General features: G+C 38.3%; 2 protein-coding genes and 1 pseudogene across 2 annotated transcripts; 2 read left to right on the forward strand and 1 right to left on the reverse strand.

Annotated features, from left to right (window-relative positions):
* Positions 1–5,718: 5,718 nt before the first annotated feature.
* LOC103953727 (serine/threonine-protein kinase fray2) lies at positions 5,719–10,991 on the forward strand. Its single transcript, XM_018649034.2, has 3 exons — positions 5,719–6,181; positions 6,339–6,544; positions 7,146–10,991. Exons 2-3 carry the CDS (start codon positions 6,424–6,426, stop codon positions 10,655–10,657), a joined length of 3,633 nt encoding a protein of 1,210 aa, XP_018504550.1. The 5' UTR covers positions 5,719–6,181; positions 6,339–6,423; the 3' UTR covers positions 10,658–10,991.
* A 693-nt stretch (positions 10,992–11,684) lies between these two features.
* Positions 11,685–15,977, reverse strand: LOC103953728 (uncharacterized aarF domain-containing protein kinase At5g05200, chloroplastic). Its single transcript, XM_009365510.3, has 10 exons — positions 15,606–15,977; positions 14,931–15,073; positions 14,463–14,576; positions 14,119–14,307; positions 13,878–14,033; positions 13,259–13,524; positions 13,058–13,155; positions 12,571–12,749; positions 12,152–12,268; positions 11,685–12,030 (listed from the first exon to the last, which is right to left on the reverse strand). Exons 1-10 carry the CDS (start codon positions 15,826–15,828, stop codon positions 11,851–11,853), a joined length of 1,665 nt encoding a protein of 554 aa, XP_009363785.2. The 5' UTR covers positions 15,829–15,977; the 3' UTR covers positions 11,685–11,850.
* A 1,333-nt stretch (positions 15,978–17,310) lies between these two features.
* LOC103953820 lies at positions 17,311–24,597 on the forward strand (annotated as a pseudogene).
* Positions 24,598–24,751: the final 154 nt, after the last annotated feature.

Here is a 24,751-nt window from a genome sequence, read left to right on the forward strand (position 1 = left end):
GGCGTGTTTACGTAAGGGGAATGGAGTGAGAAGAATGAGAATTGCATTCATTCCAAATGATTCATTTGTTTACTAATATTAGGGAATGAAATTGTACATGGGAGCCACTAAAAATAGGAATCAGATTCTTGATTTGCATGGAATTGAATTACCAATCAATAGGTGGTATTTGGATTCCGGGAGAAAGCCTCAACCCGGAATCAAAATTTTCTACCCAATATACCCTGATCTCCTTCCCGTCTCCGGTAGCACAGCACCCATTCAAATCAAAACCCAATGAAGAAGTAGACAAAAGAGAGACAGAGGCAGAGGACCAATATAATAAATAAATAAATAAATATTTGGAATTAATTAGTTATTTGGAAGAAGAAGAATCAGAAGAAAGAATAATCAGAAGAGAAGAGGAAGAATCAGAAGGGAAGGAGATGGGGATTTAGAGGGCAAGGAGAGGAGGGGGAGGGCTGTGTTAATTTCGTTGTTTTTAATTGAAGGCGTTCATACAATTGGCATACGGTGGGGGATTTTTATACGGTAAATAAAGATTTTTTTAGGATAAATAATTGTATTAGTGTCATATATGCAAAATAATTGTATTATTAAAGGCTTCTTATATGGTAATTAAAGGATTTTTTTAGGATAAATAATTGTATTAGTTTTTTATACACAAAAGAATTGTATTATTAATTAGTTAAATAAAATTTATATCTGTTTTGTACAAGGGTATTTGAGTAATCACACTGTTTTTTATTCCGATTCATGTGAATTGGTAAACAGTAATATAAAATATGCATCATTTCCACTCCGATTCCATACAGTTTTAATAAATAACTTCAACATGAATCTGATTTTGATTCCACATCAATCCAATTTCTCCTCAATCAATTTCCTTCAATTTGATTATGGATTAGTAAACGCGCTATCATTGTTCTCACTTGCTTAGGGGGCAAAATGGTCAACCTACCTATTCCTCGCCAGTGAAGTTGGGGTTTTTGACTAAATCCTAATTCAGTAAGGTAAAGTAACCCTCATTCATTTTCTTGGGAATTCTAGGGATCATGTGACCGTGACCGTTTATAATATATTGTGTGATCATAAATCATTTTAAAATTTAAAATTAAATATAAATAGTATCTAACAAAAACTGATCGCACGATGTACGATGAAAAATTACTATTATGGGATTCCTAGGATTCCTAGAAAAAAAGATCCGGCAAGGAACATTTTCCATTCATTGCAGGTGCTATAATCTAAAAATCTATGATATCTTTCACTTTCACAGTTTTCCGGAAGAAGTTATAAGCACTTTTAAAAGTCTACTTTGTGCTCAATTGTGTATATTATTTTTTGAGTTTTTAATCAAAATGGTTTTCGAGAATGACATAACTCTTAATTTAGATCTCTATCATTTAAAATTGATAAAATTGATCATGAGTTTGTTCATTGTAAATAATTTAGTCATTCCGTGAAAATTTTGTCAATATTCTTATTGAATTATTCCGTAAACGACCATATAACTATCTTTTTAATGATATTTTTTGTTTGAACTTAACGAGAATATCGACATGATTTTCACGAAATGATCAAAATTGTTTGCGATGAACAAACTCAAGAATTACTTTTATAAATTTTCATTGTTAAGAACCAAAATAAAAAATTATGTTAATCATAATAACCATTTTAGTTAATAAAAAAAAAACTTTATTTTCTTTATATTCTTGTAAACAAAAACTGCTCGATAACATTTTTAGTACGTCAATATCAACTTATTTTTCCAAGTAGAAATTATTGCTGTGAGTTGTTATTAGGTTGGACTTGGTCAATGCCCATTGCGATGCTTACACAATTGTTTAATAAATAAAGTACGTATAAAAGTTAAAAGCTCAGTGGCCGGCAGTTGAAGGATTCTTTGACACCCACACAACTGACACAAGTGCCACCAATCCATATTCCATAACCTTGACCTTGACCAGGCCTTCATTTTTATGCAACCCAAACATGCAACTTTAATTTAAAACGAAAGAACAAATTACTTTATATTATGCATCTTTAATTTAAAACGAAAGAACAAATTACTTTATATTATGCATCCCTTTGTTGAATTGAGTAGTACTCACGAGTGACTGTAGACTGTTGATTCGTTACGATTATAAGTGCACTAATTTGCTATAGTGACATTGTAGACGACTATGCTAACATTACTCTATTTTGTGAGCTTTACACGTTATCGTGCTACATTTATAGTGCGAATGACAATGCTAGCATGTGAATCTTCAATGGGGTAACCTGACCACGTTCTTGGTAAAATCTCTCGCAAACAAGCAGGACTCCCTGCATTTGAGTTTCACTTGACTCCACATTTCTTTCTTTCTCTCACCTCCCACCCCACACACACACACACATATCCGTGAAAAAAAAATTGTGGTTTCACTATAAAACTAATTGGCAATATGGAAAATCGCTCAATTCCTTATAAGCCCTTACTAGATTTCTCCTTTCATGATGTGGGACTGTTCTTTCACCACACACTTGTTCTTATCTTATAAATTTCACAATGTAATACAAATTGAAAGAATCAGTCCTCTTCTGTTGAAGGATTCCTCATATAAGTTTATTTGATGGGTCATTTGTAGAGTTCACTCCACATCGTATTTAAACGACCCACTTCACATCTTTTAGATATTCCCTAAAATTCATCTTTTATGTCCTATAAGATTACTTCTTCTATTGTTAATTAATTTTCTGATAAAATCTCAACTTTTTCAACTCTTTTATTTTGTGTGATAAAAATTTCTTAGTTAATATTAGTAATTCACATTACAAATGACGTGATCAGCCGCCCAACTGAAGATTCTCTTCATGCTAGCATTTCTCAATTTGGTGAGCTCATATAAAATTAACTTCACCTCACATTGCGTCCAAATGCACAATTGACTTTAATTTCCCAGGTTTTGTGAGTTACCAACAAAGACAACAAGACATGCAAATGCAAAGCAAAAGAAAATACTTGGGAACACAAACAAGAACAAAACAGGAATAAAGAGAAAGCAAAAAAGACAACGAGGAAGATACCGATGTTTGACAAAAAAAGGAGTTATTTGGAAATAGAAAGTGTTTTTTTTTTTTTTTTTTAAGAAGCACAATTAGTAGTAAGTTACGATTATCCATTATTTTCGATGGTCGGAAAGATTCACAAAGACATTTCAACCAAGTTCCTGCTCGGAAACATTCATGTCGTTAACACGTTGAAGTCAAGTAATCATACGGACAAATGTGAAACCCTATTTCACTTGTGAATGCGAAGCCATGCTACCAAGCCCGAGCGGCCACGTCTTTTTCCAAGAGGTACCCTCGCTTCCAAGAAATCTTTGGTTTTATACTGAGACGTTTACGCAATATAATCTGTTCACTCATATTGTAACGTGTTACGGTGTTAATTTATTTATGATATTTTCAATTGTCTTCAAACACTGACTAATTAATAAATTAGTACAACACTAGTTCTTTTATTCCAAAATTTTGTTTAGTGCTTTTGTTACTAATTGACATATTTGCCGTTCTTAATATATGTGCGTTTGAAACACTCCATGACTACGACAGTGCCATACCAAAATATGAGTAAATTATAGTAATGGTCCCTCAACTTTAACTCAATTAGAAAAATGGTCCCTCAACTCATCAAAACGTGCAGCTATAGTCCCTCAACTAAAAATCAATTACCAATGGTCCCTCAACTTTAATCTAATTGGAGAAATGGTCTCACAACTTTAACCCAATTGGAGAAGTAGTCCATTTACTTTAACCCAATTGTAGCAATGGTCCTTCCAACATAACTCATTTTGACAAAATTCTGACGAAGTTGACGAAAAGAACCATAACTATACGTTTTAATGAGTTGAGGGACCATCCAATTTGATTAAAGTTGAAGGATTATTGCTACAATTTACTTCCAAAATATTATCTTCAACCTATTTCTGCGTACTATTGTAGATGTAAGAGGAATGCTAAGGGGACTCTCTCATAAGTTGACTATCTATCACCTCACAGTTTAACGTCAATTTGCGTGGCACCATTATAAAACATTTTGGACAGAAAACATAATGCTAAAGAGAGTCTCTCAAAAGTGAACTACCTCTATCACCTTATTTTTATGCATAATATTTACAGTGTTGACATGCAAATTGACGTTAAACTATAAGATGATAAAGATTTCATAAATAATTTTGTTTTGAAAGAGTCTTTTTAGCATTTTTTTTTTTCTTCTCATAATTGAAAATTGTGGTTAGCCTAATAATTTGATTTGACTTGGTTCATGTGTTAAACCCCTAATTTGGACCCACACATGAAAATATACCTACTCTATACAGTGCAGGATGAATGCCACGCGTGAGAGACAGGCCATACAATTCCAGAGGTTTGACTTTGCAGCCCTTTTTCTATTTTTATGGGATTCCTCATAGCCAATGGGGATTTTTGACGTGAAAACTCCCCTGGGATTTCTCAGCTAGAAACCCAGAAATAGCAGTTGCTTGTGTGGCTGAGGCAGTTGACTTTGACTTGGAAACCTTCGACTTTTGGAAAAAGGATCCGGCGACAGGGATTTTATAATCGTGTTAATTCATCATATATTGTACAGTAAAATATTATTTAAAATTTAAATATAAATAGTATTTAACGAAAATTGATCGCACGATATACGATGAACGGATACGATTGCTGAATCCTTAAAATTTCTAAAAAAATGATCCAACAATGATCCTTTTCCAAATAACCCGACCTATATAACGGTCGTGCTAGTGAGGGAAGAGTGGTTGGCTGAGAAATGCTAACGAAAATCTTTAGATTTTTCATGAGCTCTTCACACCTTATGTTTTATACATAATATTTTATTATATTAATATGAAAATTATCTAAAAATATAAAATGATGGAGAGACAGTTTGACTTTGGAAAGTTTTTTCTTAGTATTTCGATTCTCTTGTGCCAAATGGTAAATACGGATAACGGGATAAGTGTTTTGCTTTGCATTGATTGCTTTGAATTATTGGGGGGAAGGGGAGTTGGTGGACAAGGGCCTACCTACACTACAACGCTACCCTAACTTTTTGAATTAATAACATAAATATTTGTTTTACATTTCTTGAAAAAAAATATATATATGATTAGTTTGATATATCGTCATTTTAAAACACTCACAACCAAAAGATTAAAAATGATATTCTTACCACTTACTTGTACTATCTTTACAATAGAGACGAGACCTACATGTGTTGGCGGACTCTAGTTCTATTAAAGAGATGATACAAATAATGATACAATAGATGGTAGGTGCATCGTTACTCCCAACAGATTGCCTTGTGCTTTGTTGGTGAAAGTGGGATAGCAAGGGACGTTATTATATGGGAGAACCCTCATGTAATCAAAGACACCACGTAACAACCGTATTAAATGGTTGCAAGTAACAAATATTTATTGGCGAGGTTACGCATCTCGAACTATGTTTTAGTACCAAGAGATAATCTTTGCTATAATTACAGGGGGCTCACTAGTTTGTGTGTGGGTATTCGGATGACATAGTTCTCCGACTGAGCACGAGAATTTCTCGCAACCTTGATACTTCCGTATCAAGTAAGTTAATCTCGGAGTTAGTAACAAGATGACATGTCAAGACGGACGCTTTAAATACGGCGGGCAGAGGTATCACTCATCTCTCTATCTTCTCTCAATCTCGGAGTTAATAACAAGATGACACGTCAAGACGGACGCTTTAATACGGCGGGCGGAGGTATCACTCATCTCTCTATCTTCTCTCTCTTCTCTGTAGTCAGTCTTTGAGCTTGACCGGGTTTCTCACGGTCAGCGGTGATCTGACCAGGAAGAAGCTTCTTCACCACGAAAAAAGCAGAAGACCAATTCCAAATCCTCATCGATTCCTCTGCTTGGAAAATCACAGACTTACCCCTTCACGCACTCCCAAGACTTTGACGAGCTTTGCCAAACAGTACACACCAAAGATAAGATTTTTTTATTTGCTTTTGTTTTCAACGTTTTTGCCAAACACTTCCATTTGCCTTGCCTTCTTCACCCATTTCATGAAAACCAAACAGACAAACAAATTCACTGCCTTTTTTCTGTCTGTCTCTCTCTTTTGGATCTCTCCGAAGTCTGAGGTTTTGCTTCTTCAGGTACTGCTTCCTTAATTTCCTCAAATTCTAGCTTGGAATGTTCCTGTTTTTATGTTTTTTTTTGTTATTCTTGTTGTTGTTTCATGGATCTTAGAAAAACGCTTTTAGTTTTTTGGAGAATTTGTTGGAACTGGACACCCTTCTCTTTGTGTTGCAGATGGTGTTTGAAATTCTATAGCTTCCTTCGAAGTTTGAGACTTTTTTGCTGGAACTGGAAGCCCTTTCGTTTGTGTTGGGCAAAGATGTCTCCTGAACTGACAGCAAATGTTCGACTTGTACGATGTCCGAAATGCCGGCAGCTTCTTGCCGAGTTGCCGGATATTCCGGTCTACAAGTGCGGCGGATGTGGTGTCACTCTCCAAGGTATTAAACTCAAACCATCTCACAGATTTAATTTGCTAACTACTTGGTTGTACTTATAACTATGGTCTGGTATTCCTCTTCACTTGAAACCCAGAGGTCTTAGAGGTCTTAAGTTCGAATCTCGTGAATAGCGAATTCAATACTAAATTAGGTTGCTCATTGTCTGGCTTAGCCCAACTCCCCTTTCCTGATGTACTCAAAAAGAAAAGAAAAAAAAAAAAAAAAAAAAACTATGATACATGTGTAGAGAAGGAAGGAATCAGCTATTGGGATTTTCCGCGATATTTTGGTTGACAAGGCGATATTCTATTCTAAACTACTACAATTTATTGACGAGGGATTTGAACTCGGGTGCATGGGACCTGGCCAACCGGCCTAACCCCACATTGGCGAGATTGTGTTCTTCGATTTCTTAGTTTGTTTAATATGGGAAATCGCATGTTGGACCAATCTCATTTCTGTCTGTTGATTCAACCTTCGGAGTAATTGAGCTCTCTTTTTTTTCACCTGCAGTTTTATAGATAACTACTTCGACATATTGTTACTCAGTTTTTTACTTCATTGTTCGAATTAGTTTCCTAAATCATCCTTCTGAATGCAGCAAAAGCTCGAGTAAATGGATTGAGAAGCAAGAGCGCTAGCTTAAATGACACTGAGGCAGCTCAGAGGATTCGTTTGGATCACGCTTCTGAAGATAAAAAGTCCAGAAGTTCAGCTCGTAATGCAACTCTTTCTGAATCCGGAGAATGCTCTTCAGACCAAGAGAATGCGAGGGATCAGAAGAAGTCGTCTGAAGGCAGCGAGTCTAGCACCTCAAGTACTCCTAAGGCTACTTATCCTGAATCAGGAAATTGCTTTTCGAACCAAAACAATGAGAAGGATGAAGACAAGCCTTCCGAAGAAGAGAAATCTAGCAGCTCGAGCCATAATGCAGCTCCTGGAGACCAAGAGAATGAGAGGGATCAGAAGAAGTCGTCAGAAGGCAACGAGTCTAGCACCTCAAGTACTCCTAAGGCTACTTATCCTGAATCAGGAAATTTCTTTTCGAACCAAAACAATGAGAAGAATGAAGACAAGCCTTCCGAAGAAAAGAAATCTAGCAGCTCGAGTAATAATGCAGCTCTTCCAGAACAAAACGACGAGGGGGATCGGGGTAAATCTTCAGAAGACAACGAATCTAGCAGCCCAAGTACTCGTGAGCTTACTTTTCTTGAGCCAGGAAGATACTCTTCGGACCAAAACAACGAGAAGAGTGAAGATAAGTCTTCTGAAGTCAAAGAATCTAGCATCTCAACTCAAAATGCAAGTCTTTCAAACCCAGGAGAATACTTTTCGGACCAAAACAAGGAGAAGAGTGAAGATAAGTCTTCCGAAGACGAAGGATCTAGCACCTCAGGTCATAATGCAAGTCTTTCAAAGTCAGGAGAATGCGCTTCAGATCACAACAATGAGACAGATAATCCTGTCATTAGTAAATCTTCAGAAGGTAATGAATCCAGCAGCTTAAGTCCTAAGGCTACTGTTCAAGGAGAATGTTTCTCGGACCTAAACAATGAGAAGGAGCAGATTAAGTCTTCAGAAGGCAACAAATTTAGCAGCTCAAGTCCAAAATCTACTTTTCCTGACTCGGGAGAATGTTTACTGGACCAAAACAATGAGAGGGATCTAAGTGAACCTTCAGAAGGCAAGCAGCTTAGCAGCTCAAGTCCTGAGGCAACTTTTCCTGACTCGGGAAAATGCTTCTCAGAACAAGACAATAAGAAGAGTGAAATCAAGTCTTCTGATGACAAGGAATTTGGCAGCTCAAATCATGGCGCTACTCTTCCAGACTCAGGAGAGTGCACTTCAGATCAAACCAGTATGAAGGGTCCCAATGAGTCTTCTGAAGATTGTGATCATGAACAAGCTGGAGATATAAACTTACCAAATGAAGACCAAAATAATCAGAGTGATCAAAATGATTCTCGTGATTTTGATAGTGAGAAACTTGAAGTTTCCAATGAATTTTGTTCATCGACTGAGTTTGCACGTGACGCAGTTAAGGAGACATTACCAAAAACACGAAAAGGTGCAGAAGTATCAACGAATGATGAGAGCTCACCTTTAGGAGAAACAAATGTGGACGTAGGCATCAACAAGGAGATTGATTCTGATTTCCAGAGCTCAAATACTGTAAATCAGGGAGAAGTGAGGGGAAATAGTTCAATTGTTGCTGCTCATATGGCCGCACGGGAAATCATTTCATCAGATTCCTTTGAATCTTCTCACAATGAACAACAGGTGGAACCTCGGAATAGTGTTCCTAATGGCTTTGATGTTACTGCTCATATGGCGGTAAGGGAAAGCATTGCGGCGGATTCCCTGACATCTTCTCCTAATGGGCAACTGAAGGAACCTCAGAATAGTGCTTTTTCCAAAGGCTTTGATCATGTAGGGTCTCCTGATGCATTTGGAAATACGGAGTTCTTCCCCAGCCTTGAGCTTAGCGGTGCACCTAGAGATCTGTCGAGGTCCCCAGCAAATAGAAGTCATCATGCTTATGATGCCAGTGTTTCTTCTTATGATGGCATGGATGATCAGTTCTTCAACCGAAATACACGTTCAAACATTGTTCATTCTGAAGAAAGAATCCGAAGGGATAAATTCATGGCGAATAGCATGATGACTAGAGATCCAGGATTGCAACGTCAAGCAAGGGATCCCTGGTCAAATTTGCCTGTGAAGAATGATCATGCGATGAAATACAGAAAGTGGGATCAAGATGCATTACTGCCACCTAGAAGACAAGGCCATCCAAGCCAAGATTGGAATAGATTGCAGAGTGATGAATATATGTCTAGGATGGCATTCCGTCGAAGAGTTTCCCAAGGCGGATACAAAAATAGAGGCCTTACAAATCAACTGCATAACGAGTACCAGCACAATTCAGGCTACCAATCATCTGAAATGTCTGTGGAGGACAAGAGGACACTATTGAGAATGGTTTATGAACTGCAGGACCAAGTTAACAATTTGAATGGAAAGGCGAGTGGAAGGGATGCGAGAGGAGCCACTTGGAAGGAGAAGAGCATGGCCCAGTACCGTGATTATGAGGCATCCGAGGAGGAACTCTATCATGATCCAAACTATCAGAGGTATCTGAGAAGACACATGGCAGGCAGCCACTATCCCCCCGAACACCACTGTAAAAACATGCGTATACCTTTCTCAAGTGAGGCAACAACCAGCAGGCACCAAGCTGATTCTTCATATTTGCACTATGAACCCCAAGACTGGCAGTGCTCAGCACCTTTGCCTCAACCCGTTCGTTGCTGCAACAATGGGTTATGTAGGGTTCACCCTGGTCACAGTTGCTGGACATCCTATGACGAGTCTCATCCTTCAACCCCCGAACAGTATGTGGAATCTGATTTTCCTCTTTGGGGCCGTGAAACAATGTCTGATGATCTGAGGCACCAAAGGCATGATGTGAATAAGCTTTACAGACAGAAACAACATTTGGCTAAGCGACATTTCCGACCCATAGCAGGTGGAGCCCCTATCATAACTTGTTACAACTGCTCAAAACTACTGCAGATACCTGCAGATTTTCTCCTTTTCAAAAGGAGATACCATAGACTTCGATGTGGGGCTTGCTTGGAGGTGCTCAGATTTTCGCTCCGAAAGAGATCGCATATTGTCCCCTATGAACAGAATGCTATAGCCCCTCCTCCGAGTGAGGTTGGCGACTATAATGCTGCCGCTAATGGCGGTAACTTGGCTCAACATGCAGATACCGTTTCATGTTCGGATGATTATGGTTACGGACCCTCTTACTACAACGGTTACTCTACTGACGGTGATCCAGGAGCTCTCGCACCCTCCAACTCTCCCCGAGGCGATTCAAAAAACCGGAATATGTCATATACTTCATTGGATCAAATGAAAGAGAGGAAGGAGCTTGTTTTGAGACAGTCTCGGAACAAAGATAAGAATCCAATTGAAACATTTGTGCCAGCAAGACCGTCGTTATCCTCAGAAATCGAGGAGCTGCCAGCAAAGTCGAGTTCACCACTTCATAAACTCATGGGCTATGCTTCGCCAAGCCAGGTGATTAGAGGGTCAAGGAAGTAACAGATTTCTCAGAGTATGATAACACGAAGCTCCGAGGATTCTTCTCAAATGGAAGAACTTATTCGTCTCACATACCGGACCCTGAAGCATTGCAAAGTCGGAGAAAGTGAACAGAACCCTGACGGAAGCAAAGGTTTCCGGGAAGTGATTCGAACACAGACATTGCCGTATTTTTGCCATATCTACATGTTAGGACTTGAAAGTTTTTCGCGAAAGGACTCTTCTTTCGTTCTTTCTGATATAGTATATCCCACGAGTGAGTATATGTCAGATGTAGAAATCAAGTTTTCGATCGTTGTGTGTATATACGAGTTTACCAGAGATTTCTATTTCATTTATTTGTTTATATGCAGCATATCCTGTGCAACTATACATAAAACCATACATAAAATAGGAGAAGAATCTCTCAACACTTGTGATCAAATTTAAAGGAGAAGCCCTTTTATTTGCTTCTCTCCCCATTGGTGCAGTTTGTGTAAAGCGAAGGAGGAGAGTGTCAACCACATTTTTCTTCATTGTTCTTACACGATTCAACTGTGGTGGAAATTGTTTCAGGAGGTTAGAGTTAGTTGGGTCGTTCCAAAGGGTTGTTTCGAGCTTCTAAGTACCAATTTTTAGGCTCTAGGAATTGGGAGGAAAGCTAAAGCTTTGTGGGGCTGTCTGGTGTCGGCAGTTTTTTGGAACATTTGGTTGGAGCGTAACAAAAGAATTTTTGAGGATTATACTGGTGTGGGGGTAGCAGATCTATGGGGAAGAGTAAGATATTGGGCAGCCCTCTGGGCTTCAGTTTCGAATGATTTTAAGAATTACTCTCTTTCTCACATACTGTAGGATTTGTTAGCAGTCGTAAAGTGATTTGGTTGAGGTTTTCCTGCTTGTAATCAGATCCTCTTGAGAGATTTTCTTGTTCTGTTCTTGGTGGATTTCTTATCCACTTCTATGTATTTCACTTTTCTTTTTTTCATAAATTGTTATAGTTTCTTCTCAACAAAAAAAAAAAAAAAAAAAAAAGGAGAAGAATCTGATATGATCAATTCCAAACAAAAAACGATACACGCTTTGCTTTCGTATAGTGGAGTACAATATTCTTCTTGTTCTCGATATCGTTCCTATTGAATGTACCTCCGAATGCTGGAGAACTTTTTATTTACATTTACACAACCTACAAGAAGCTGCATCTGCACTTCCTAGGTTCATCTGAAATTGTTCCTGTAGTTGGTTCTTCGATTAGAAGCGATGGAAATCCTTTGGTCTTGGAGCATATTCAAGTTCGGGGCCAACAAACGGGTGTACCGATCAAAATACAAAAGCTGCTTCAGGAGAAGTGCAAACTCTCGTGGAAATTTCAATCCATATGATTCACTAACCCGAATCTGAAATAAGAACATGCGAGCAGTTCGTGGCTTCAGAACAATTTGCCAAAAGATGGCATAAGCTACAGAAGCAGCGCTAAATCATGCAGGCATGTAAACCTAAAGGGAGTCAACAGCGTACCACATCGAGAAAAAGTGCATTCATTTGTCTCTCATCAACAACTAGATTAGCAGAGACTGCAGTTGCATTCGTTGATGGCTCCCTGGCAGTTGCTATGACTACTTCAGTATCCAAATCCTGCACATGAGGAGTTGTAAGAAGCAAATGTGATTGTTATCAATAAGCTGATTTAGCCACTTCCGTTCTACATTCTAAATCCGGCTATTGCCACTTCCGATTCAACACACCTCTTTCAGTTTGAATTCTTTTAAACAGCACAATATTTAAGGGCAAGGAAAAGGGGTATCTTTTGGCTGCACCATTCTGCTAAACATGAATTTCCCTTAGCTCTGAAATGGTCTCAGAACAAGTACAGACCGAAAAATTAACCTTTTTGGAAAGCAAAACACAATCAGCAAACTCCTGAATTAAATGCTTGCCTTTATTGATGAGAACATCTTTTCCAAGTCTCTTGCAAAGGCCTTAGTATCAACATTTGTGTCTGTAGCACCCATTTCAATCAGCGCAGATGCCATTGATTCATATTCTTCAGCTGCAATTGATGCCAAAAAGATTTCCATGGCACCCCATGTTTTTGGGGATATACGGCCAACAATTCCTGTAAATTTAAGTCAAACGCAAGCAAAAATACTTCAATAACATTTGAAAGATTGGACAAATACAGAGAACTTCTAAAACTTTCAAGCAAATGGTAGGTACTGCATCTTGGGACTATGCACAGTTGTTAAAGAACAAACATTAGGCAAGTCTTTTTCTGCATAGTATATATTATATAAGGTATAAACCTTTAGTCATATGTGCAGATATTGTATAAGCAAATGAAACATTGAAAAAAAAAAATACGACAGACAATTAGAACTATAAGTAAGCAATGAGTACAATTAGTGCATGAAGATGTATGAATACCAAAATCAAGAAACCCAATGCGGCCATCGCGCAACAACCACAGGTTCCCTGCATGCACATCTGCGTGGAAGCTTTCACAGGCAAGCAAACTACCAAACCTACAGAGACATTTCATAACAAGCGACAAGGTAAAAATTTTGACAAATAAATGAACACAAAAACTACAAGCACTGAATGGTGGATAAAATATTCAAGTCCTACCACACATTAAGGGCAGTTATGAGACTGGTCTCCGGATTAGAGACAAAGGAACTTATACTGTTTAAGTCAGTAAGAGGAACTCCGTACAGCCTCTCCATTGTTAAAACTCGTTTGCTGCTGCATTGGTGATACACTTTTGGAGCCGTAGCCTGCCTTGTGAGTCCCATGGCTTCTAAATATCTCCTAAAGGACTCAATGTTTGCAGCCTCCTTATAGAAATCAACTTCTTCAAGCACGGACTCCCGTATATCTTGCACGATACCAACCTACTGAAACGATGAACAGATTACAAGGGAAACTTCTATCCACCATCATTTCGCAACACATGAATGCATACTAGATGGACATTTATTCTTTTGAGCAAGGCAGGATAGAAGAACAAGCATCAAAGATGCTGACATTGTCCCAAATTATTTCACTACTCATAGAGTCCAAAGGATACTAATAATTACACAATCAGCTTAAATGTTTGTGCTTTCACAGAATAAAACTTGTAACTAAAGAAATTGGCAGTGTAAATGATTTAAAGAGTACGAAAATAATTAGTATGCTTATGCTTGTCATCCACAATAAGAGTCAAAGTCAATTGTTACAACTGCAGAAATTTTTGTCCACATACCAATGAAGCGCGGCTTATATCAGGACTCAAGAATTCCAAAATGCGGACAACAATGTAGATAAAATTTAGATCTGCAACCAACATATCTTCTATTCCGGGTTTCAAGATCTTTATAACTACATCTTCTTGGGAGCCTCTTAGCCTTGCAGCATGAACCTAAACATAATATATCACAAATCTTATTACTAAGCTTACAGAATGATTGAGGAACATAAGAAATTTGATAGGAAGAGAAAAGAACTTGTGCTATTGAGGCTGAAGCAAGCGGGGTTGGGTCAACATATTCATAAACACTGTCAATTGGTCTCCCCAATTCCTGTCGCAAGATTGCTTGAATCTCCGCAAAGGGTACTGCAGGAGTTCTGTCAAAGCAGTTCTGAAATTCTTCAACATATTCTGGTGGGAACAATGTTGGTGCAGATGCAATGAACTATCATTTGTAAATAGCATAGCATTAGTGATTGTGTACATTGAATGAATAAAGATAGTAAAGTAAAATAATAATCATTTGCTAGTTTACACTGGATATAATGAACAAACTTATGGAGTAGCAATCAAAAAACTAAGAATAAAAACAAGATATACCTGACCCAACTTAACGTAGGTTGCCCCCATGCGCTCAAACAATCTCCTCAAATAAAGGGGGGACACCAATCCAAGCTGCAGTTGCGTTGGTAATCCGGCAGATGAGTTTGCTGACTACAGACAAAAGGTAGGGTCATTTACAAGTATACTCCTGAAGAGTTTGCTTATTCAGATAAAAGGGGCAGTGTTAACGGATGCCTAGGTGTTAACAGAACACTCAATTGAGTGAAATCTTAATCCAAGTTATTGGAATTGGTTATAACAAACACATGTTGTCATTGAACCCTTTCAATTGGCAATTGCACAAGGTGATGGCCAAGCAAGCAATGCAACAATCAAATGCTCGTGTACAGAATAAAAAATGAGAAAACCCGAAAAAAATATAACTAAAAGGAAAGACTTGAGCAGTAGGAAACAAAGTCTATTGCATAAAGAAAGTAAAACCATAAAAATTGAAGTTCCTGTTACCTTTGATACGTCGGCAAGCCACTCCCCCCCAACCCCAATAAACGCCTGAATACCCTGGACCATCCTAAGAGCGCCGCGTGGGCCTGTGCTTACTGATGTTTGGAGAATGTCCTCCACCAGTTTAGGCAAGTCTTGAAACCTATCTGGTAAAGACATGAAATTCCAGCTTCATCTTAAAACCTCAAACGAATAGAGTGATCAAGAAAGAAAAGAATTCAAGCCTAAAGAACACAGATGCCCATGCCCGGGTCTAAACAAAGGCGCAAATCAAAGTTTCCTTCTCACTCTGAGAGGTGATGCAACTAATGGATAACTGTCTGCCAAACAGAAGAGTTGTACTTCTGCTTCAGCAGTTTTTACACCTAAGTTTCACTTCTGTACATCCATGAAAAAAGCAACAGCCAACCACTCACTAAAAGAAGTGAAAAAATGAACATTTTTCGAGGTACCCATTAAGCAAAACACCAAGAAGTTCACATCTTCATGATTAAAAATATCAATGTGAGCAGAACATAACCATTAGCAGAAGTATAATCTACTATTTTGTTCGCATGGGTAACAAATAAATTATCAAAAAAACCCACAAATCAAATAAAGATTTAAGCTTGAGATAAACCCAGAAACCAAGATTCAAACCCAAAATTCAAAAGCCAAAGGGAGAGAGAAATTAAGAACCTTGAAGGCGGGAGGAGTAAAGATCCTGAGCTTGAGAGTAACGGGCAAAGAGAGTGAAGCCCTTTGAGTTTGAGCTGCAATTAAGCTGCTTCGATGATTTTAACGAACCCCAACTACCAATAATCGACGAGGAGGAGGAGCTCAGAATCATCTGACGGCCGTGATGACGGTGAAGTGCCGGCAAACGACCGCCTCTCACGGCTGAGACCATCGAAACAGCCATCTCTTCACCTATAAAAACAAAGAAATTACCAAAATTTCTGGAAATTAAATCGGGGCTCGGAATTTGCAAGTGTCAAAGCGGAATTTGGAAACTTTCACGACGTCGTTCTCTGTCAGCTTGTGAGCGCCTGCTAATTACTCTCGCTCTGTAATTGCTGAGAAAAAAAATCTTTTTGTACTTTTGTGTAACGTTGCACAAGTCGTAAGTGAAAGAGAGGACGCCACGTGGCTAGGCTGTTCACTGTTGGCGCGGTTCTGAGACTTGTCCACTTTCCCGCCGTTAGATTTCTCACAGTCCGGAACTGCTTCAATTAAAAGCGCTTTTATATAAGAGATGAGACAGGATTCTCATCGGATTATCTTTTGTGAGCATTCCAAAGATTTTTTAATTACATTCGTTTATTGTATATTGTGCGGTTAGTTTTTATCAGGTACTGTTTATATTCAATTTTGAATAAAAAAATTTACTCTGACTGCACGATGTATGAACGGATGTAATTAGAGGATTCCCAGAATCCACACAAATGGTTGGTTTGGTATTTCTGTATTTTGAAAAAAAACTGCTTCAATTTTGAATAAGCTCATTTACTGTGAAAATAAGTTGTTTTTAAGTGTTTACCAAACACCTTTTTTAGCTCAACTTTTTTTTATACCCATTTTTTATAAAAGCACATCAGTACCAAACTAGTACAAAGAAGATCAGGCCAGATCCTCCTGGCTTTTCTATTATTTTGTGCCATGTTTCTTTAAATCTTAATTTTTTATTTTGTAAGTGTAATTTGACTCTGAGACACAGTGATTAAAAATGAAGCCTCTGTATAACGATGATTCCCGTTCTCTTAAACTAAGAAAATTGTAGTAAACTACTGTTTGATCGCAATCCAACGGTAAAAGAGAAAGTACAGCAGTAAAAGTAACTTGGATAAATGTTTTTTTTGCCATTTACTGTGTATTTGCATTGGAATACAAGATTACATAGATAGTCAACCCAACAAAAATTCTGGATTAAAATTTGACTGTTATCCTCACTGGTGATTCATCTACATCCACTGCAAAACTACCCAAAGAGTCGGTTTCTGAACTCAAAAGTCTTATTCTGACTTATGTTGAACCGGAATCTGAGTCGGAATCCGATTTCCAGTCAGCTGGTTTATTCCTGTTTGTATTGGCCTCTAGTGGAGGAAATCCATCATCGTCGCTTGAGTCGAGCTCATTGTCTTCTTGTTGGGAGGTGTCTCCCTGCGAACGTCCTACGCATCCATCTGTAACTTCGGATTTGAAGAGTTCTGGCCTGCATTGGGCGGCAAAAGAAAATATAAGGAACAAAAGATCACCAAGAAACAACATTGGGAATCTTAAGATCACCTAAAGACATTAAACAGGAAGTGCCACAAAGGCTACAATTTTACATCACACTTCCATGACCATGAGCAACCTTTTTCTATCCCTCAGATAAAATTATGTGCTTGGCATGGAAACTACGATGGCATGTTGGATTACTACTTTTGAAAGATCAAACAATTTTGGCAGGTCGGAGCAAGCACTGAGTTTGTTCGAGGAAAATTTCTAAGTTCGATATGAAGTAACCGAAACATAAAAAAGCCATCGCATTATTAAACGTTTAAGCTACACAAGCTGCATTTTCTGTTGAGATAGTGATAGATCATTTTACAATGGGACGAGAATACACACCAATCTGGCGATTTCAGTGAGTGAAAATATGTCATACACAGGATTATGGGTACTGTGTGACATATGCGATGCATGGCAACATGCAGACTGTGTCGGTTATTCAGCAGATGGAAAATCCATCAAATCCAGTGAGGCCTCTCAGAAGCACATAAAAAGGAAAAATACAACCACTGTAGTTGAAAGAGATGGGAAATATAGGCTACCACCTCTCCTGTGGCTACTGGTGCCACTCTTACAATTTGTCCGGCTCCTATTTTGCTCCAATGGCATGCTGAAATTTTACGGTATATTTTATGTCTTAACTATCTTGCATTTGCAAATCTCAGCACTGTTAGAGAGTGCATTAAAGTCCATAAGTTGATTTGTCATTTATCCCAAAAGGATAGGGTTGTTAACTGTTAAATATTTCTTATGCTATCCTTCAATCTCCTTAGATGACTCATTTGTGATAAATCGATTCAATTTTGACCATGTTTATTGCTTAACATGGTCTTGAGATGCGTATGAATTATTTATCACCAGATGACGGATGTTGTACCTACTGACTTTTCTTATTATCCCAGTCATATTCGTGCAGGTTCTTTAAAAACATGTATCTATGAAGGTGTGAGGGAGACTTCTTTTTCAAATGCGTCGGAAATTGATATCAGTCAACTTGTTAGCGCTGACATTGTGTTAACAACATATGATGTGCTTAAAGAGGACCTGTCACATGACTCTGATAGGCATGAAGGTGACCGGCGCTTGATGAGATTCCATAAAAGGTTCCTTCAAAACTTGTGATGTTCTTGCCTCTTCTTTTTTCCTTTGCTCAAAAATTGGCTACACTAGTTTGTACGGATTCTTCAAAGCATTGTATAAGATCTTTGCCTGATTGCTTGCAAGAATGTTGCATAACATTGATCTTTTCCCTTGCATTAGGATCATTTGTTTGGAATGATACGTATTTGGTACAAAAATAATTTCCCAGTTTTCAGCCACTTATTTTATTAACTGCTGCTCCCTCGTCATGAACTCTTGAAGCAAATGTACTTAAATGCCATCATGTTCTTGTAAAAGATCAGTGTTCAAGTTGTTTAGCATTTGCCTTATTTTCTTGGTTTTTTTCTCCTTTCTTATTAGGGTTTACATACTTCAGTGCTTTACCTTAGAACATCATTGTGTTGATTTAGAAGCAACTTTCTCTTGGACATGTATTTTTCAAGATGATGACCTGCCATTTTGTTTTAGGTACCCTGTTGTTCCAAACTGTTCTGACCAGGATATTCTGATGGAGAGTTTGTTTGGATGAGGCTCAAATGGTGGAGAATAATGCTTCTGCGACCACAGAAATGGCTATGCGGTTGTAAGCAAAGCACCGTTGGTGCATTACAGGGACTCCTGTGCAACGCAAACTTGATGACTTATATATGGACTTCTACGATTTCTCAATGCCTGCCCATTTGATGGTTCTAGGTGGTGGATTGAATTATACGAGATCCATATGAGGTATGAAGTTCGGTGCATCCTTCGTTGTTTCAATTCAATTATTTTCTAAAACTAGTGGATGCCTGCCGTTGTCAAAATTTCTAAGATGCCAGATAATTGAAACGATTAAGATAAAATCTAAGGCTTAATGTATACTTTTTAGCCAATTTGACACTTTGACTCAAGAAAAATGCGCCCATTTATCACGAGCGCATCCTTCTATTACTCATTTGGGGTTGTAAGTGTTTTCTCATGATTTTTCCAAAGATATCGTTCTTGCTTTCTCCTATTAGTTTTAGTCAGTCATTGAGTTCAATGTAAGTATACGGTATATCAGACCACTTCCTTAATTTTTTTTCATTTGCCTTTTCAGAGGAGAGATGTGGCAGCTATGGAATTTGCACATAAAGATTTCAAGAAAATTATGTGGCGATCTTTGAAAGTGCATGTTGAAGATGAGTTGGAGCTTCCTCCTCAGGAGGAATGCCTCTCCTGCCTCACTTTATCTCCAGTAGAAGAACACTTTTGCCAAAGGCAACACGAAACTTGTGTGAGTTATGCCCAAGAAGTGATTGACAGTTTGAAAGGCGATATTCGGAAAAGAAAAGTCAGAGGTTGTTAATGATTATTTTGCAACTTCATTTAAGTCTACAAGTAACACTAAAGTTACATGTGAAGATGCAATTCTTAGGTCTGATATTTTTCATGCTGTTCCTGGATGCTTAGAATCTAATGATTCATCAGATCCACTCATCACACACGCAGAGGCAGGAAAGCTTCTGAACACACTGTTAAAGCTTCGCCAAGCCTGCTGCCACCCTCAAGTATGAAGCTTTGGGCTTCGTTCTCTGCAATAGTCCCCCATGACTATGGCGGAAATACTGATGGTACGTTTCTGTACATCATTACCTGCACTTTTTTTTATTAATTCCTTTTGTTTTATGGGATCTTGTTCTGTAGATTCTTGTAGGTAAAACAAAGGTAGCAGGAGAGGAAGCACTTCGGAGGGTTTGCCGGGATAGCTATACATGAACAACATTTCACTCCAGCTATATCCCTGTACAAGGAAGCGCTGGATTTAGCTGAAGAGCACTCTGAGGATTTCCGCCTGGACCCTTTGTTGAATATCCACATTTATCATAATCTTGGTGAAATACTCACATTGGCAACAAACTGCTGCCCTTCAAAAGAACAGTTTCCTGGGAGCTCTAGTAAAATGGCCTCCAAGATACAGGGCATTGAAACTTGTGATCAACATGTAGCGAAGAGGCAAAAACTTTGTGGGAATGACGAAATTGCGAATGATGCCGGTAACTCGCCTGAAGGTACATCTGAATTATCAGATAACGCTTCTGCTGTTCACCAAGAATGCGATAATGGGCCCCATGCATCATGTAGTTCTTTCAGTGATGCATCTTTGAGAATAGCCTGTGACAATATTAAGCAGAAGTACTTGTCTGCATTTCGTTCAAAGCTATCCATGGCTTAACAAGAGTTTAACAAGTCTTACAAACAGGTCTATTTCGTACCTGCTTCCGTGTAGCACTTTATGATCCTCTATTTCGTATTGTCTAGAAGATCACACTTTGTATCTTACTATCTAGGACATTCTATGCTAAATAACCGATGGTAGTTCATTTTAGTTCTCTGTCTTTCTTTTTCATGGTTTTGAGCAGGCTAATAATTTTATGAATATTTTTTCCATATATTGTTCTTTTTCGATCAACGCTTTATTCCTTAATATGTTTTAACATTTAGGTAAACTGTTTTGAAGGTTTGCAATGCAATCAGCAATAGAAAAGATCGAAGTACAGTTTGGTGGTTGGAAGCCCTTCTTCATGCTGAAAAGAACACAGACCTCTCTAGGGATTTGATCAGAAAGATTGAAGAGGCCCTTGTAACAACTCTAAACAATGGGAGGTCATTGAGAATTGCGTCTCGATAAGTTAACATTTGGGTTCGCTACATCACATCTACTGCAGGGTCATATATTTGACCTTTTGCACTGTTTATCTCTTCAACAGTATCTCCAGAATGTTGCTTGTGGCTTCCAATACTTTCAAGTAAACTGAGTCTAGCTGTCTAATATTTTGTGGATTCTGATTAATTCTGTGTCCCTTTGATATATAGTTTCCGTAGCATAAGTGGCCAAAGGAAGATCATATGCAGACTGGTTTAGACCAATTAGCAGCATCTAGGAAGGTGTTGCTTGATCGACTTTTAGAAATTGATCAGACGATGGAGAAGCCGAAGGAAGGGGATATTCACCGCGTGAGAAATTGTCGAAATTGCAAGGCTTATGACGATGGTCCTCTATGTGTTCTATTTGAACTAGATGAATTGTTCCGGGTTTGTTACTCTTATTCTTTTTTTTTTTTTTAATCCTTGTTGATTTGCAGTATGACTTAATCTAGCATGGTTTTTACAATTTCTGATTTCCTTACTAGGAATATGAAGCAAGGCCCTTTCGCAGAGAAAAAGTAGGCGGAGGGACAGCTACATGTGCTGAAGAGGCTGTGGCTTTGCAGAAGAAGAACTCTGAACTTAATCGTTTTTATCAGAATTTGTCGCAGCCACATAAAGATTCAACATCTCCAATTCTAATAAAGAGTCGAAGAAGAGAGATGCTGGAAAAGTTGTGGTCAGTCACTTTATCTCACTTTTAGTTTTGTTCATCCTTAAAGGGTGATAAAATGCAGCCGTCCTTCGTTTATACTTTAAATGGCACCGAAACTAAAGTATAGAGCTTCTATAACTTGTCCTGTTTATCATATTTGGATGATAGGTTTCAAAATCTCCATCTGAATTAGAGGTTGTTCTTGGAGTTATAAGAAATCATTGCAAGGCCCAATTAGGGAGGGATGGTATATCAGATTCCACAAAGCACCTCCACATTCTAGAGGTATGTCCTGTATTGTACTATTCTTTCAGTAGCAACTATTTAACTCTGAGACTAACAACTCCTGTTGTTGATGGATCACAGAACGGAGGCTACTCGTGCTAAACTTCTGTTTTCTTTGGGATGCTAATTGTCCGCTAATAGTATTCCCGTTAGGCTTTCGCAAGGTATGATCCTTTTTCTTTCTTACCAAGCTTAAATTGTACAAGCTTATGATGAAATTAACATGGCAACCTCAAGACTGCGCATGGCAGAAGATGAGGATGATAAAGCTCTTGATGCTTTAAGTGAAGAAGAATTACCTTCAGCTAGCGTCCTATATACTAGTGACAAGTTCACGTCCTTGAATTCGTTGTCTGTTACAAAGGGGAAACTTCGTTATTTAAAGGTAGAAGCAAAAGTCCATTTTTAACCATTCATATTTAGATTTTCTTTTGGGTGCAGAATTGTGTGCCCTTTGGTGGTATGCTTTGCGCACTGACCTTTCTACTTGTTAAACTATAAAATATAGAATGTCTTTGTTGTTGCTGCTGTCGGTAGTCGATACTAACTCTTTTTTATTGTTCCCAGGGTCTGGTACAAGCTAAACAAAAGGTGCCGTTGGAAAGTCCAAACCCTTCGTCGGTAGCTGAAGGGGCAGTCACCATTCCAACATCCACAGAACAGAAAAATGGATGCATGCCTACAGGCGATAAGAAACATGCCCTGTTTGTCAAGATCCATTAATCATTCGGAAGACGGTTTTTCCGTGTGGGCATCTTACATGCTGTAAATGTAAGTATTCACCATACCATCTCCATGATATAACCATCGCCTTAATAAATAGGAGTTTATACAAGTCTGTATGTCCGAAAATCTTTACGCCAGTCTTCTGCTAAAATCTCCGAGAGCCTTCCTTGGTTGAACAAAAATGTGATTCAGTAGGCTAACTGTAGCTATTGGGAAACCTTACGTGAGTCATTAGTGGCAATCTTCTATCTGTGTCTCCAGCCTGCTAATTGCCTTCTGTCCTCCTTTTATTATTATTATTATTTTCTTGGTGCGTCTCTTCCCTGATAATTCCTTTATTCTCTTAATTAACTATCGTTTAATTCGAGTTCACAACTGTTCCTGTTTGCAATTACTGAACGGCATAACAACTTAACAAGGTTCATGATAAGTGGGTAAAAGGCCCAACATGTCGACAACATAGTGATGTTGGAAACATTGCTCATGCTGATGATGGACAGAGTGAAACTTGTGCTTCTTCTGTGCTTCATACAACCGAAAGTCGTGAAATGTCTGAAGCATCTGTCATGGTCCAAGGTTCATATGGAACAAAGGTATGTGTTGTATCTATCCTCGATTTTGTAAGTGCGGTTCCCTGACCAAACAAATAAGAACTCTAGCATACCTCTTCGTCATTTCCCGCTGACCCTTGCCACTTTATTAGTATAGTTTGTGTCAGCAAGTTTAGATTAATGTTCATTTGGGGCGGGGTACTCGTGCAGATTGAAGCAGTGACAAGAAGAATCCTTCCCTGCTAATGACATTACACATATTGGGATGAAAGGAGGAAGGTAAGTAGCCATTACCAAATTTACAGCAGATAAAATTTACTGAACTTGGAATTGCTTCTCCCTAATACGCTTGCTGTGTAAGTACAGGAAATCGCAAGTTGCCATTAGCGAATTCAAAGGAGAAAAGATAATCGCAAAAGGAAATCACAAGCTAAGTGGACAGAAACCCGAGCAAAAATCTTTCCAAGTGTTACTGCTCTTAATTCAACATGGAGCCAACGGCCTCAATCTTCTAGAAGCGAAGCATGTTATCCTTGTTGAGCCGCTTCTCAATCCAGCAGAAGCACAAGCAATCAGCCGGGTCCATCGAATCAGACAGAAAAGCAAGACCATAGCTCATCGTTTCATAGTATGTTCATCTCCCTTTCCGATACTTTTGTGTTTTATAGAACAACTTGTTTTAGGATTCACTACCATGTTACTAGAAAGTGCTTGTGAGAACACAATTATCTGTGCATTTTCGATATTTAATCACGCTAAGTCATTTTGTGGAGTTAGGTTAAAGACACGGTTGAAGAGAGTATATATAAACTCAACAAAAGCCGGAACAGCACTGCATTCATCGGGAACAAGAAGAACCAAGACCAGCCTTTCTTCACATAAAAAGACATTGAGTCCTTATTCGCAACGGTGCCACCCCTGGCACCAGAAACTAACGAAAGGCCAACTGAAATTCCCGACGAGAACCCAATGGAAAGCCTACGGCATTTGCCACTTTATGTGGCTGCTGCCATAGCAGCTGAGAAGAGACGTAAGGAGCAGCATGCATCTTCTTCATTACCATAACATAGCAGCTGAAAGTACAGTAGCAATTTCGTAGAAACACATTGCAACACAGGAAAAATGAAAAAAAAAAAAAGAGATTTTGTTAGGCTTTTGCAATCATGTTTTTTGTTTAATTATAATTTTATTTTCACACTATCATTTTTCTTGTATATATTGAATCCTTCTTTATTTATTGCTAATTTTTTGGATGTCCAATGCTAATTACACAGATACCAGTCACTAAATTCTAAAATCCCTCTCTGTAGTATTCTTTTGGTCTAAAAATTGATTTGCGGCCGGTACTAGTTGCACTAAAATTTATTGATATTTTTTGAGTCTTAGCTCGATTCATATACGATAAGCTTAGAACTAAATTATTGTTGGTCCATTTCCACGTAGTCGAAACTTTCACATCCAAAAAATTAAATTGATTTGTCAATACTGAAAGCGTAGTATGGGGTAGGCTTATCCGCATGTCATATTCTTTGTGGAAACTGTGGCAAGGAAAATGAAAGATTTCAGAAAATACAAAAACGATGACG

The sequence above is a fragment of a genome, unplaced genomic scaffold (genome assembly GCF_019419815.1).
Source record: "Pyrus x bretschneideri cultivar Hongxiangsu unplaced genomic scaffold, Pyrus_bretschneideri_v1 Contig4, whole genome shotgun sequence".
NCBI classification, from domain to species: domain Eukaryota; kingdom Viridiplantae; phylum Streptophyta; class Magnoliopsida; order Rosales; family Rosaceae; genus Pyrus; species Pyrus x bretschneideri.

Coding starts and splice junctions, on each gene's coding strand:
- LOC103953728 (XM_009365510.3), bottom strand. CDS start 15,828: ATGGCTGTTTCGATGGTCTCAGCCGTGAGAGGCGGTCGTTTGCCGGCA. Junction 12,750..13,057: donor CATTGGGTTTCTTGATTTTG/GTATTCATACAT, acceptor TTAAATTTACAG/GAATTGTTGGCCGTATATCC. Junction 12,269..12,570: donor AGATGTTCTCATCAATAAAG/GCAAGCATTTAA, acceptor CCTCATGTGCAG/GATTTGGATACTGAAGTAGT.
- LOC103953727 (XM_018649034.2), top strand. CDS start 6,424: ATGTCTCCTGAACTGACAGCAAATGTTCGACTTGTACGATGTCCGAAA. Junction 6,545..7,145: donor ATGTGGTGTCACTCTCCAAG/GTATTAAACTCA, acceptor TTCTGAATGCAG/CAAAAGCTCGAGTAAATGGA.